Source organism: Fukomys damarensis, unplaced genomic scaffold, assembly GCF_012274545.1.
Source record: "Fukomys damarensis isolate Sample0158 unplaced genomic scaffold, DMR_v1.0_HiC HiC_scaffold_30, whole genome shotgun sequence".
NCBI lineage: Eukaryota > Metazoa > Chordata > Mammalia > Rodentia > Bathyergidae > Fukomys > Fukomys damarensis.
Genome location: NW_022900942.1, coordinates 13,115,694 through 13,131,677, shown reverse-complemented (window position 1 = coordinate 13,131,677; position 15,984 = coordinate 13,115,694). Strand labels below are relative to the sequence as shown.

Genomic DNA, 15,984 nt, shown 5'->3' with positions numbered 1-15,984 from the left:
TGCCTGTAAAGCTATCTCATTTATAAATGTTTCCAACATCTTCATTTTTTCATTAAGTTTATTGATAATTTTAAGGTATACAATACAGTTACATTCATCACTGGGATCTTGTACCTTTACATAGTGTATCCTGGTTGCTATTTTTCACCCATTCCCCTGTCCTTTCACCTCCTCTCCACTTCCCCTATATATAAAGACTTTGTTTCCATTTTTTCCTTTTTTCCTATTTTTTCTTTTCTCTTCTTCCCCCTCTCCTACCCTTCCCACTTCCCCTAGTGCTTTAAACCTTTTCTTCCTATTTCACATTATCAATTATACAATTAAGTACAAGGAATTTTTTTTTTTTTTGTTCATGGGATCTAATTCGGGAACTCAGAACCTTGCACTTAGTGAGGCAGATGGCAGGGCCACTAAGCCAAATCCCTGGCTCTTTCCAACTCTTTAAAAGTAAACATAATCTTTGCTATCATTCTGTTCTCCAAGATAATTTTTGAAATAGCCAATCATAGAATCATCAGTCAATTCTACTTCTCTTTGTCAACATGAATATTTAAATTGTCACTAAATTTTACTGACTCCAAATTTTTCTATCACTATGCTGCTACAGATAATAACATTCATTTTATTTCTTAACTATATTACCTTAATTGCATTTTAATTGTATATTTTCTTGAGCTTTTATTGTCTGTACTCAATCTCCCACATTCTGATCTATCACACTCTTAGAATAAAAATAGTATTCCATTAAAAATATTACTACATTTACCATTTCTTCTGAAGTTATGCATGAATCATTGGCATCTCTAACAAAGGCCTTAATCATCTGAAGTAGATAATTGCTTTAGTCTTAACTTCTCCCCTTCCAGTCACAGAAGTACTTTTCAAATGAGATGCATCAACATGTTAGAAAATCTTTTTTATGTCTCCTGTCTCATTCATTGTACTTTTTTATCACTTGATTCTGTATATTTGTTTATTCACTCATGGACTCACTTAGGTATCCACTTAAATAAACTTTATCAAGCACCATCTGTTGCTGTGTGCTGGTGAGGCAATGGAAATTTAAAGATGCAAACCAAAGATCCTTTCTTTTGAGAAACTTGAGGCCAAGGGTGCAAAAGGATATTTCACTGTAATGCACTTCCTGAGGGCAGGCTAGAGCTGTGGCTGAGTGCACCTTAGAGCACAGCTCCTCCCCCACGAGGACACAGTGAGGGCTGTGTGTAAGTACCATGAAGAAACAGATCTTATGCCCTCCTCTTCTTGAGGAGAAGACTGTGTTCCTCACATGCCTTAGCAGTCACTGAGTTAGGTACAAGTATTTATTTCTCCAGACGCACTGTCGGATCCTCAAGAGACATGCTTTATCTCAATAATTTTCATTTCTCAGCATGTACAACAGAGTCTAAGAAAATAATTGGTCGATAACCTTAGGTTGTCATAATCAATCTTGGAGACTATGAAGTAGAGGTTTAGATGTGATCCCAAGTGAGCAATGAGAATTAATGTCAGTAATCTGGTTATATCTGTAGGTAGCAAAATCTGTAATCATATGTATCAAATGCCGACTTCATAAGCAACCTCAAGCTTTGTGAGACGAAGTAAATTTCTGCTGCCAAAAGTCACAAAACAATCAAGTGTCTGAGTCAGAACTGGAGCTCAATCTGGCATTGTAGTCCGTGCTTAATGTAACATGAATCTATGAGATTCACATGTATGATTGTATGCAAGCATGTGAATTATATGAAATTATAAGGTACAATAAATAGATTCAGGCAGAAATGAAAAAGTGAAGACCTATAAATATAAACTATGGCAATGATTTGTCACATTGTCAACATCAGCTTAAAGGAACTTAGCATTATTCAGTATTTTTAAGAAAAAACTAAACTTTTTCTAGTTGGCTACAAATTGTAAATTGTGGCCACAAGTAATTCTGTTCCTGATGAAGTAACAGCAAGTTAGTCAAAATAGCTAGAATCCATTGAGGAACACAGTACTTCTTGGGCATAAAGCAAATTTTATCCATAGACAACAAGAAAAACACACCCAACCACATTTTTATAACCATTTTATCGAAACAAAAAGTTGGGCTCTATGGTATGTTATTTTGTGATCTAGAATAAAAACTATTAGAATAAAACTATTAGAATAAAAGCCACTTTTGCTTAGAGCTAGGCTGTAAAAAGTCTTGCACAGTGAATGGAAAGGTCACCCCTGGCATTTTGAGCAGGAAACTAAATAACCAGTTTATTCCTATAATTGCTACTTTTCACCTATTTTGAGGGCTCGTAAATAGTTCGGATGTAAGCGGGATCTGAATTTTATTTTAGAAAATGTAAAAGCAGACCAGAAACATAACAACAGTCCTGGCAGAGTGGAGAGATGTGATGTAGTTGCGAGGCCTCGAAGAGGAGCAAGTAGAGGTGAGGGAGAGGCCTGGTTTAGGGTGCGCAGGCTGAAAGCCCAGCAAGAAGCCAAGAGGGTAAGTGCAAAAGGCACGGAATGAAAGTGATATCAGAAGTACAACATAGCTGTAAACAGAAAGCAACCATATAGCAATCATATATTGTGGTATAAATATTACTCGAAAATGATTATGAAAGAAAGCAGTGTGCAGATGCAAACACAGTTAGGAATAATTTTCCCAAGAATTAACCAATTCTTTTCACCTCCAGATCTCTGTGAGGCCAATTCATTTTCATGCCCAGTGAAACTCTTTCGGGTGATACCAGTCACCGTCATGGCACCTCTCATCGGTGTTTTCTTGGTTCATCACCCAAGCCGTCGACCATTCTATAAATACGATTTGTTTGCTGGCCAAAGCTACCAGATTAAAAAACTCATTCTCTTTAGACTACACTTGCAAGCATGACGGGGTTCTGGGAATGTTTTATGGTAGCACTGATTTCTGTAAATAACCTATTAAACTTTCCCTCTGTATCACTTACAGAAATTCCTCGGGGCTTTGAAGTGCAGATTTCTGAAGAAAAGTTCCCAGGGAACAGAGCAGTCTTCTGATTTTGGTATGACCAATAACGAACAGAAGAGAAGTGACGTATTTATGACTAATATGTCTTCCTGCTTTAAAACGTCAGCTATAGTTCTTTGGTGGGCACATGCCATGCTGACTGTGAATAGTTATACTATGTTACAATCACCCCGTACTTCCTGGGGTATTCTCGCTGAACTAAAGTGCCTGAATGTAGTCGGGAAGGGTAAAGGCCATAAGCGCATACTGAAACAGAATTTCAAGCAAGTCAGCATAGCTGTGGAACAGCGGGAAGCTAGCCAACTGAGCAGCCAGGAACAGAAAGCATATCTCTTTTGAGGCAAATGCATCAGGCATATGTGCAGTGAAGGGGCAGACACTTAAAGCATGCCAGGCTTGACCAATACTTATTGTTTCCTCAAGCGATGAGAATTCCCCCACCCCAACCACATCTTGACAAAGGATTGAAAGTTATTTTGCTGAAGTTTCAGTCACATTTATACATAGAGATGGAATTCCAATAAAATCTAGCGATGTAACAAACAAATGCATACATACACAACTACATATAGATTATTAATTTGTGTGTAGAGCAGTTTAGCTGGGATGATTGTACAGCCTGATTTGGAACAGGATTCTTTTTAAAGTTTGAGCTGATAGATCCACATTGTTATACTTTGTATTCCACAGATGTGTCGTTACATCATTTATCTACTTCCTGTATCACTTCCCAAATGCTAACACATTTTAAACTTTACTTGCATGCTATACTTGTTGTCTCTCTGTCTCTCTCTCTCTCTCTCTCTCTCTCTCTCTCTCTCTCTCTCTCTTTGGCTCCTGGAACAGATTATCACAAGATCTGATACTTTAACAAATACAAATGTATTATCTTTTTGTTAGCTTTCTGTTACTGTGACAGATACCTGAGAAAATCAATTTAGAGGAAAGATTTATTGTGGCTCATGATTTTGGTTCATGGTTTCAGATTATAGTGAGCTGTTGCCATAAGGGCCTCAGAGCAAGCAGAACATCATGGTGGGAGGGCATTATAGAGCACAGTTGCTCATCTGAGGGCAACCAGGAAGCAGAGAGAAAAGCCAAGGTGATCTAACCAGTTAAGAAGAGATCAGGGACTTGAGGAAACAACTCCCGAGACCCTATCTTTTCAGAGCCTATTCAGCTATGAACTTATCAATTGATTATGAGGTTATGATAATATCCATTCTTAAAGCAGCTGAGTAGCAATATTAATTCTATCCATAACAATCTCACTTTCTTTTTTCCTTGTGGCATAACATAGTCACAGGTTTAAAACTTTGGGATATAGACATCCTTGTGAATCTTTGCCCTATAACAGTTGAAGGTCAAACCCACCAAGACACATGTTTATCGCATATAGAAAATACATTCAACACTTCCAAAGTGCCCCAGAGCTTCAACCCACAAAATCAGCTCAAAGTCTAAATCTCATCAGTTCAAAAGTTTTACATTTCAGTATCCGTGTCATCTAAATCAAGTATGGGTGAGATTCTGGGTAGGGTTCATTCTGTTGCACAGTTTTTCTTCATGTGTGAAGTTTCAAACTCATGAAACACGACCTGCTCCAAAATCAAAATGGTAAGGCTGCTACAGAATAACACAGTTAGATATTCCTGCTCGTGAAATAACTAGAACATACACTTGCAAATACCGAATAGTTTCTCTGGTGTGGGAAACTGAATGTGTAAATAGGATCAAAATGTATAATAGATGATGTGAAATAGGAAGAAAAGGTCAAAGGAGTAGTAGGAGGGATAAGGGAAAGAAAAGAAGGGAAAGGAATAAATATGAGAAAAGGAAAAAATGGAAGCAAAGTCTTTGCAAATGGCGGGGAGGTGAAGGGGTTGAAAGGAGGGTAGGGGAGTGGGGGGAAAAGGAATCAAGATATATTATGTACACTTTTAGTTTTTCACACCACAGAAACGATTTGGTATTGATTCAAGTGTGTCCTATTTATTTCATTTAAGTAAAAATGAAAAAATGGAAACAAAGTCTTTATAAATAGGGAAGGCTGAAGGGAGGGCAGAGGTATGGGAAAAAAACAAGAACAGAGGCATATCATATAAAGGTACAAGATCCCAATTATAAATTTAATTTTATTGCTTGCTTTAAATGTACCAATAAACTTAATGGGGGAAAATATATCTTGTAGAAGTACAAATTTCCAATAATGAAAGTCAGCATATTGTATATCTAAAATGTACCAATAAAATTAATGAATTAGAAGAAAACTAGAACAATGGAAAGAAAAAAGAAAGAAATCCACCATTCTCAAGAAATTGTGAAGTTTGGTTGACAAATTTCTATTGACAAATTTCACATGGTTTCATTGCCTAGGACTTGCCTCTGTGCTTCTTTGATCTACTTTCTAGGCTCAGGGCTCACCCTCTAGGCTTGGAGTTGTACCTTCAAAGTTAGCCATCCTTTTTCACGAAAGCTCGCCCATGCTTTTATCTGAGTAATTTACTACATCATGTTTCCTTCTTGTAGGAATTTCACAGATCTGGCTATCTTCTTTCATTTTATTCTCTTTCTTTTTCCTTTAGTTCAAGATAGCAAGTTTGTGGTGATAAAACATTCTGAAGACCACATGTGTCTCACGCATTTCATGAGAATCACTCCCTTAACCCTGAGTTTTTTGCTCACTAGTCTTTACTAGAAACTACTGTATCTATTTTCACTCCTATGAAGATAACTGACAATATGTATGAGTCATATACTTATTCACTTCAAAGAGCTTTTTGTAACACTGAATATTCTGATTTTCTGACCTTTCTAGATTAGCCAAAGGTTGTCCAGCTCATTTTTCTTTCCTGCAGGACCTGTTTTATCAGTCTAATTCAGTGATTCCCTACATTTTAATTGACAGTGAAACTGTTAAAGTTAAATATCAAAGTTATTGCTTAAATGTGCTGCTTTCCATATCAGCCTAGATCATAATTCTAATAAGCTTTCTGAATTAATATAACAATGATTTACTTTCAAAGACATGTTCATCATTTCCTACTAAGCCTTTCTCCTCTGTGCCTTTAACTTTCATATTACCAACAAGAGTGCAGTTCTGATGTTGTAGGTTGACTTTAAGACATATATTTTTGACCACGCTTCCTATTAGTGATGCAGTCATTAATATCCATATTTCTGCAGTCCTCTGGGGGACAACGTAAGCTATTTTCTAATGTGGTTCTCCAAATTCTTTCACCTTTTGCCTGCTGCCCAATTCTAAAACCATTTCCACACTTACAAGATATTTTTATAAGGACATCCCACTTCTAGGAAATAAAAATTAGTATTTGCCTCTTACTGCTGCCATAATAAATTATCACAGCTTTAGTGGGTTTAAGCAATGAATAATTAATACTCGTGATTCTGGATGTCAGAAGGCTGGAATGTGTCTAAATTAAAATCTGTGGTCATTTTACTGGTTCTAGGGGAGAATCTATTGTCTTTTTCAGTTTCTAGAAACTACTCATATTCATTGGCTTGTTGTGCTTTTATCCATCTTTTAAGACAACTGATATCCTTCACATCACATGATCCTAACTGTTCTGCCTCCTTATTCCACTTCAAGGAACCTCTGTGCTTAGACTGAGCTTTCACATACAATTATATGCCTGTTAGGTTTTCTATCTAGATGTCCCCCAAGAGCCTCATGAGCTCATAGATGGGGTCCTGGAAGGCGACTGGATTGTGGAGGGGGCTATTGCTCACTTGCCGGGTGAGGAGGAATTTAGTGAGAGGAGAGTGATCACTGGGGTGTGGCCTGCTCCCAACTCCTCCCTTGTCTCTCTGTTTCTTGTCCAGTATGTAGTGAAAAAATTTACTCTGCTATGCTGTGCTGCTTTGGAGCCAGTCACCGTTGACTGGAATGTGAAGCAAAATTAAACTTCTCCTCTTAGTTTGTTAGTATTGAGTATTTTGTTCCAGCAAGAGGAAAATGGCTAAGACAAACCCTAAATCAAATTAACTGATAATATAATCTGCTACTGTAACTTTGTTTTACTGTATGACTAATGTAGACATCGATTCTGGGCAGTAGGATGTAGGCATTTGAAGAGGGTATTTTATGTCTTCTACATATAAGTTCTAAGAGATTTTGAAATACTGCATAGAAGCTAGAGTCTCTTTCAATTCTGTATTTCTGTAATGTTAGCATACAGTTTAGTAGAAATCAAGTCATTCTGAATATCCACTTTAACCATAAGATATAGTTAGTTATAATGGCAAACAAATTCTAAAATAGAAAAACATTTTTGGTTAAGGCACATAACTCAATTGTTTTTCTGATAATTCCTTGGCTTATTTTATGTATAAGTTAATTAACAATAAGCCTCAATTTATCTGAAAATTATTAAAAATACATAAATTAATAAAAAGATCATAGCATTTTCTTAGGCAAAAAATACAACATTCATAATTTTGAAAGTATATTCCTGGAATATGCAAGGATAAATTAATGCCAATCAGAGATTTCTGGGAGAAGGAGATTAAACCAAAAGGGCCTGTAACTAGAAGCACCTGGAATTTTGAGACGCTATAGGCATTATTTCTTTTTCTTTCTTTCTTTTGTTTTTTTTTTTTGGCACAAGTTTCTTGAGTGTTCCACATGCTCAAATAATACAATTTTTCTTTAGGGAAACTTAAATGAAGAGTGGATATTAGTTATTTAATGCTGGGGTTGCAGGCAGAGGGCACAGGTAATCACATGAAAGGCATGGCCTGTACTAGTTTCTAGGACATCTGTTTTGTAAATCAATCAGTATTGTCATTTCTGCATGTAGCCCTGCTCCAAAAGATCTGATGGTGTCCTTCTCTCTCTTTCAGTTTTGGAGGAGGATGGGTGAATACTGAAGCCCTTGAGAAAAGGGTCGTGTATGAGGTAACTAGAAGTAATTGGCATCATAAGAAAAAGCCAGAAATGTATGTCTGTGAGGGAGCAAGAAAAGGTGAATTTGGAGAAAGAAATTATAGCTTTACCTTTCACTATTTCACATGTGAACCGTAAGTCCCAACTAATGAAAGCAGAGTACACACAAAAACACCATGCCAGTAATAACAGATATTATAGAACAGGAAATACATCATGTTTTTCAGGCTTAGATAGGTTGAGAAGGCAAAATTTTATGAGCAGTAGAGGGAGGTGGGGACACGTCATTGACCCTTTGGTCAGTGCAAACTGAGATGTGTCTAACAACATGTACAAGGTGGGTTTTAAATTTATATGCCAGTTAGTGGTGAAATATGAGTGACGTAGTATTATCTCTTAATTAAATTTCTTAATATAACTATACTAAAAGTACTAGCAATACGTGATGTAATTAAAGTCATCATCTCAAACCTTGGTAGAAAGCGCATCAGCACAGTGTTATATAACCAATAACCAAGCAGCAGTTTAGCATCTGCACAGAGTTCATGAACCCAGGCAACAAAGTGTCTCTAGATCTCTGGCTTCTTTATCTCTAAAATTAAAGAACTGAATGAAGTGAACCCTAAAGTCTCTTTCCAGTCTAAGCAAAAATCTATTATGTAATAGAAGTATATGTGGGAGCCCATGTGATCCAAACCTAGGTGTACTACACTCAAAGCATGCATTCTGGCAACTGTCTACTAAATCAATATAAACGCACCTAAATGGACCTTCCACCTTTCCAGGAAACAAGATGAGGAAGGCAGTATAGAAACTCTTCGACAACTTTCCTTTTTCTTTGCTTTGAGTTCAGTATTTTCTGCACAGATGGTAGCTAATCCTGGAAATTTTCTCTCCCACTCTCAGTTTCTCTTCTGAACACCCACCTAGGCTAAACAGCCCCCCTCTCTCTTCTCTCTCTCTCTCTCTCTCTCTCTCTCTTTCTCTCTCTCTCTCTGTCTCTCTCTCTCTCTCTCTCTGTCTCTCTCTCTCTCTCCTCATCTCTTTTCCTGAGCTCTCTACTACATGGATCTCAGCCAAGTCATGGTCTGAGTGAATGAAAGTAAGATAAAAAGAAAAAGAAATCACCCACATGTGAATACCTTTGGTACAGACTGCACTTTTATAGTTTCATTACTGCTATATTTTAAGTTTTTAATTTCATTTTCTTGAAAAATGCACCTTAAGTTAAAAAATTATTTTATTCACTATGTTTTCCACCTCACAGATTCTTGAGGCTGAAATGAGAATATTTTTGGGTCACAGGGTAAATATTACAGTTAAAAAGATGATACAAACTACATGCATTTGCTCTTTTGTTTCTACAGGAAAAACAAAGCAAAGTCCTTTTTTAGATTTAGCCTTTCAAAGCTCCTATTCGTTCATATTTTAGGGCAAAATTTAAGCTAATCTTTTGGCATTGAAGTTAAAAAATATGTATTTTTCTTTTCTTTTTTTTTCCTCAGAATAGACATCAGGACTTTGATTACCTCGTTAAGAAAATTTAGAAACTTTCAAAATTGTTAAGTACATATGCATCCACATATCTGCTACAAAGAGGAAAAACACTGCACCAAATAGTTCAAATAGCATTAAATCTATAACAGTACTTTAAACAAATAATGTATTTCATCTGCTATGCATAGAAATGTTTTAGAAACCTCTACAGAAGCCCCTGCACTGCAATGGACTCTTTCCAGTGCCTTTGAAGTCAATCAGCACGCAGTAGGAGAGGAAGTGAGATTGGACAAAATGTCCCTCTAAGACTTTGAGTTCCCCAGATGAAAGGTGCTATTTTAGTACAAAGTATCACGATAATTCCAATACTTTTAACGGCTCTACTCATTTCAGTGCCAATGCTTAACTTATCCTCACCTATTGGATACTTCGAGCCATAATCTTTAAATTTCCCCAGTAGGATGTGTGTAATTTCATTTTATAAAAATAGTACAGAAAAAAAAATCATCCAATGTGGAAGATTCCATAAATGTTCCATTCTATTTCTGTAAATAGCAAAAAAAAAAAAAAAAAAAAAAAAAAAAAAAAAAAAAATCTCTTCATTAGAAAGTCAAGTAAAAGGCTACCAAAAGATATCTGTTGCTAAAGAGGTTGGAAAGGTTAGCTTCCCCAGAAATAGAGCTTCTTGGATGTTTCCTGATTATAAATCCCTGGTCAGGGCACTGAGCTGGGAGGTAAAGCATATATTGTAGGGCTTTCTCCTTAGATAATATCATCTAACAGCAAAGAAAACTGCAGGAAAAGGCAGCTGTCTATAAGGAAGTGTTATTCTCTGCTCAAAAGGTAAAGGGTTGGATTAAAACAAAATATATATTTCCCCTGGGAAGGGTAGGGGAAAGGGAATAGGGAAAAGAAAAAAGTACGACAAAATGAAAAAATGGAAATTAAGTGTTTGTAAATGGGGAAGGGAGGAGGGGATGAAGGGAGGGGACGGACAAGGGGAAAAAAAATGAGAACCAAGACCTGTCATGTAAAGGCACAAGATCCCAATAATGAATGTAATTGTACTGTATACCTAAAATGTACCAATAAACTCAATAAAAGGAAAAAAATATATGGACTATGAATAGTACTACAGTATTATAAATAGTATTATCTTTCTGAAAATGATCAAGTATACTGTTTTCTATTTTTAATCTTTATTTACATAAATAATACCATAATATAACATTTTTGAAACCAAGTATCATTGGTTTTTAATGTTTACTACATCCCTAAAAATCTTTTTCATTCCCTTCCTGTCACCTCCTATCTATGATCTTAGTGTATAGTATGACAGTATTATTCTAGTGTTTGTAAAATATTTTCTGATATTTTTTAGATAATTGATTTGTTTTAAATGTTGTAAAGAAAATATATATCATGAAATGAGAAAATAATATAGCTCTATTAAAATGAAAACCTTTATGTGTTTATATATATACATATATATATATTTTTTTTTTTTTAACTGAGTTGTCTGTGGGTTATCAGAATTTCCATCCTGTAACTTTTAACACTTTCAGTGACTCAGCACTAAACTCTCTTCTCTGAACCAATAGAGTGTATGGCTGAGGTGACTTCACAACAGAGGGACAAGTGTCATTCTCTATGTTTAGCATGGATGAGCCGCCCCCCCGGAGCTCCTAGATACTTCTTTTTGCTTCTTTATTTGTTTGTTTTGTTTTGTTTTTTCAGTACTGGGGAATGATCCTAGGGTCTTTACACTGCGTTACAAACTCACCCCTTTTTTATTCTGAGACAAAATACTAAGTTGTCCAGTCTGGGCTTGAACTTGCCATCCTTCTGTCCCAGCCTCCCACAGTCCTGGGAGTGCAGGTGTGCACTGCTGTGTCCAGTGAACTTGACTCTTCTTGAAGCTTTGTCCATGTCATCTGAAGACTCTAGAAGAGTGGTGGTGAACCTATGGCACGCATGCCACAGCAGAATGTGTATATCATTGAAAACTCTCAGCAGTTTGCCATCACTGCCCTGGAACATGAACTAGTAATTTCTTTCTCACTCTCACAGTCCTTCTTTTGCATTTGGGACTAATCCTACTGCACCATAGACCTGGGTAATGACACAGTTTCCAGTGCCAGGAGAATCAGAAGTACCTTTCAGACTGTTTCTCTCGCTCTTTCTTCTTAATTTCTTTTACCACATGACCTCCAGTTGGCTGGTTCTAGATATCACTGTGAATTCAGAAGTACGCACACCAGGAATAGTGGCAAGTCATTCAGGGATGAATGACTTTATTTTTTCCAGTATTGAAGATTGAACCCAGGGCCTTTGCCCTGAGCTATATTCTTATCCCTTTTTAAATTTTATTTTGAGACAGAGTCTCCCTAAATTTTTCTAGGCTGGGCTTGAGCTTGTGATCCTCCTGCCTCAGTATCCCAGAGTGTTAGGATTACAATTATGCATGGCCACCACTACTTAGTTTGTTTTAAAACTTGAATAGAAAAGAAAGTCATACAATCAAATATTAGGAAATAGAAACAATTTAAGAGATAAGAGTTGGCAAACATTATCATGCCAGTCAGGCAAAATGGAAGAGATTGAAAGAGACTGGAAATAGGAATAAATTCACGGGTATCACAGACCTACAGCATCACTGGAAAGTTTGATCTGTATTACAGAGAGGAACCATGAAGTATCATGGTTCAATTTGGCTAAGTATCCATGTTATATAACTAAAGCAAAATACGGATTGCACATTCATGGTGCAGTCTTCTGGTGTGAATGTGGCTCTACAGATATATTCACATGCCAGAAAAATTCAGGTGCATGATTCTAAATTTTTTAAATGTGTGTATATGTATATGTAAGCCTTTGTGTATGCAAGCTGCATATACACATGCATGTGTACATGAATAGATCCGTATATGTGTATGTTGATCTTGTTCACATGGCCAGTGAGATTCATTCTTAAGAAACAGATATATTTTCAGTGTGCTACCATCAAGTTTCTGAGACTGTCATTTTAAAATCCAGATTTCAGATTGGGGTAAACTCATAAAAATAATACCGACAGCCAGTATTTCCTGCTGCTATTTCTTCCATCACATATTTTACAACTCTCCTCAAAAATAATGTAAACCCCACATAGAAACATAGCAAAAGAAGTGACATGATTTATAAATGTCATGTTCAGCCCTAACAAAACTTTTGCAGTTCTTCTTATGGTCCTATTGTCACAAGTGCTAAAACATCAGAGAAATGAGGGTTGCAATTTGAAAAAAAAAATCTAAAACACTTGTTCTCCAAAAAACCTATACTAAGCCTCCTTTGCTTTTGAAGCTTCCATAACCAAGCTGAGCATAGCAGTGAAGTCTATAATCCCAGGACTCTGACAGGGTGAGGAAGGAGGGTTGCATGTCTGAGTCCAGCCAGAGCAATTTAGTGACTTAGTAATATCCTATCTCAAAATAAAAAATTAAAAAAAAAATTTAAATGGGATGGGATTTTGGTCCAGTGCATGGGCAGTTCAAACTTCACTACCAAAAGAAAAAGAAAAAAAAAAAAAGCAAGCAAGCAAGCATGCATAATCAAATTAATTAAAAACATAGTTACTCATAGTTGAGATCTTATAAGCACTCAAGAAATTCATAAGTATTCATTGGTTGACTTCTCCTTCAGAGAATTCTATGAGATGATCAATATTATGTGTATTTTAAAACTAAAAATATTGAAGGGTAGAACATGGCGGAATGTGTCCAATATTTACATCCAAACCAAACCAAACCAGCCAAATAATGAACCAACAAACAAACCAAAAAAACACAAATGAAAACCAAGCATGCAAGCCACATTTGGCTCCAAAGAAGTGACTTTCCTTCCCATTGTTCCTGGGGCCACCCCTCTGAGGTAGTGGGCAGAATTTCAACTCTGATGTAGGTTCGCAGAAATGCCTGGCAATTTCAGCAATATTTTATACCTTGGATCATTAATTGGATGTAAGGAACTCTTCCCCTCCCAACTTCCCACTTCACCACATGAGGCATGCAACTAAATAAACACCAAGCCAAATTGACAGGAGTGCCCTGCTGGCTCAAACACTGAACTGTCACTAATCCTGCCTACTTCCTATTTCAATTAGTAGTGGCTTTTTTAGCACTGCCTCCTTATGGAAAGAGTTGAAGGTTTTAAGGCCACACATGTCATTGTCAAGCCTCATGGAAGTTATTCAGGTCTGCCTCTTATGGTCCTACTATCACACAAATACCAAGTACAGCTTCCCCTGTGGTCTTTCCTCAAATTTATGAATGGAAACAGAAACCTTGACCTATGTTCAATTTTTTTCTGATTTCTTTGAATCATCTCCTCAGGGTCCATCCTGAATCAGTTTTTCCTGGCTGTAAAACCTACAGGTAGAGATGAAGTTTGGTGACTCTGATGAAATTAAGAACAAAGTATATAAACATTCAGGCCACAGAGTGGCTACTGAAGACTTTGGATAGCACTGAGCACTACCATTTATGTTATGTCAGGGACAGCCTTACTTATGTTGAGTGTGGATGCTAGTTTCAGTTCAGCCTACATATCATATGAAACAACAGTTTTAAATCTTAGACTTTATGTTCATGATCTCCAAGCACATAATGAAAATATAACTTTAGGTTCACAGCATTTCCAAAATTATCAGTTAAAGAAAAATACACATATTACAATTTATAACTCTAGGACTAATAACCTGATAGATAAAATAATGCGACTATCTGTACCATTTTAGAACACATCAAATTGGTTTCATTATGGCCTGTGAAATATTGATGATATACATGACTGATTCAGTATTAACAAAGCACAATTAAAGCCACAATCCCTTATGAATATTATGAAGCATTTCTAATGCTTAAAGTATATGATAGCTAATATCTCTTTTATTTAACATGTACCATGATATCATAATGAAAGTCATTATGTATCTCATAATTATTTAAAACTATATTTCTTTGAGCAACAAAGCCATGTTTGGATTTTATCTCTGTAATAGGGACTAGAAACTGCAACAATTTTAATATATATCACAAAGTCTCTCCTTAATTATTAGAACCAAACTGTAGCAATACATACAAAAATGTGATCATGGATACATAATATGCTGTATGTAGTTTGAACTATTTTCCATCTTAAAACATTGTTTCACTTTATCAAATCTCATTGAGCATGTGGTTCCCTTGCAGTGCAAAATGTGATGATCAATTTTTATTGTAATGAATGACAACATTATGTGTGCGGGATACTGGGATTTGAACCCATGGCTTTCACACTGAGCTCCTTATCTAGACTTTTATTGTTTCTCATTTTGACATATGATCTACTAAGTTGTAAATTGCCTAGGCTAAATTACAATTTGTACCCTTCCTGACTTACTTTCCCAGAATTCTGGGATTACAGGCTTGTGCCACCATTTTTGGCTTAATGATAACTTTTAGTAAAACAGGTCAGTCAATATCAAAGACTCTTTTTAAGGTTAACAGGTTGAAAATAAATTTGACATAGACTACATAATCTTATAATTGTACTTATGTCTTCCAGACCTTCCAAATGGATATTTGTCTGCCATAAGTCTCCCTTTCCTTTTATTAAAATTCGATGAATTTACATTTCAAAAAAGGGATTAGATTGCTTTATAGTAGGATCTATTTACTTTAAAAATGATAATTTTCAGAATAAATGAACTTTTTATTCCAGTTCTCCAAAGATCATTTTAATGAATCTTTTTTATAATACAATTGACTTTTCAAACTTATTGCTGTCCTGTGTACAGTGAGTTTTATGAGGGAGTGTCTCAAATTGCACATTGCATTGTAGTAGAAGTTGTTTTAATTAATTGCACTATGATAACCATTTAGACTAAGTCATTATGGTTTATCTGTAATGGAGGCAGAATTTTAAAGAAAATTTCTTTTCCTTTCAAATTTTATATATTGTCAAGGTAAAGCATTATAGTTGGTTTAAGCAGAACTGAAAAATTCTTCTTAAAAAAATAATGTTTTACAAACGAATTTATACTATGAAGATTGAAATCTAAAAGAGAAAAAATACACAGAGAAAAAAATTAAAACATATTAAAATATGTTCCTACTTACCAGGTGTGAAGTTGTAACGAGCTGAAAATCCCATAGACTCCAATTCTCCATCAGCAAAAAATTTAATCCACAGAAATCGTCCACTGGATTTTATTACAGGTGGATTTTGTTGTCCACAAAAACGTCCAATTATTGGAGAAAAGCCAAAAGGTCCATCTCGAACTTCAATGTGATCAAATTTGCACTCCCAAGATGGTTCAATAGAGTATTTTTCATCAAAGTAAAGTTCAATGCACTGTCTTGGGGCAGCTGCAAAAAAGAAAGATTATGTCTTGATGGCCTTTTCTTAAATATTTAGGTGAGTATTTTGTGTTCTATTTCAGGTTTTATCTATATTCTTTTTTTGAACTCTGCAGATGCCATGAAAGGAAATGCAATAAATGGAGATGTCATTTAATATTTGAGGGAATATTTTCATAAAAATACCTAAGGGTTGGTGGTCCTCAAAACTG

At 35.8% G+C, this 15,984-nt stretch overlaps 1 protein-coding gene across 1 annotated transcript in view; it reads right to left on the bottom strand.

The window, feature by feature from the left end:
• Positions 1-15,642, bottom strand: part of Neto1 (neuropilin and tolloid like 1) — a 106,326-nt gene extending 90,684 nt beyond the window's left edge. The window contains exon 1 of the mRNA XM_033757458.1: positions 15,533-15,642. Within this exon, the coding sequence (XP_033613349.1) occupies positions 15,533-15,566 (34 nt within the window). The 5' untranslated portion in view covers positions 15,567-15,642. The remainder of the gene's footprint in view (positions 1-15,532) is intronic.
• Between the last annotated feature and the right edge of the window lie 342 nt (positions 15,643-15,984).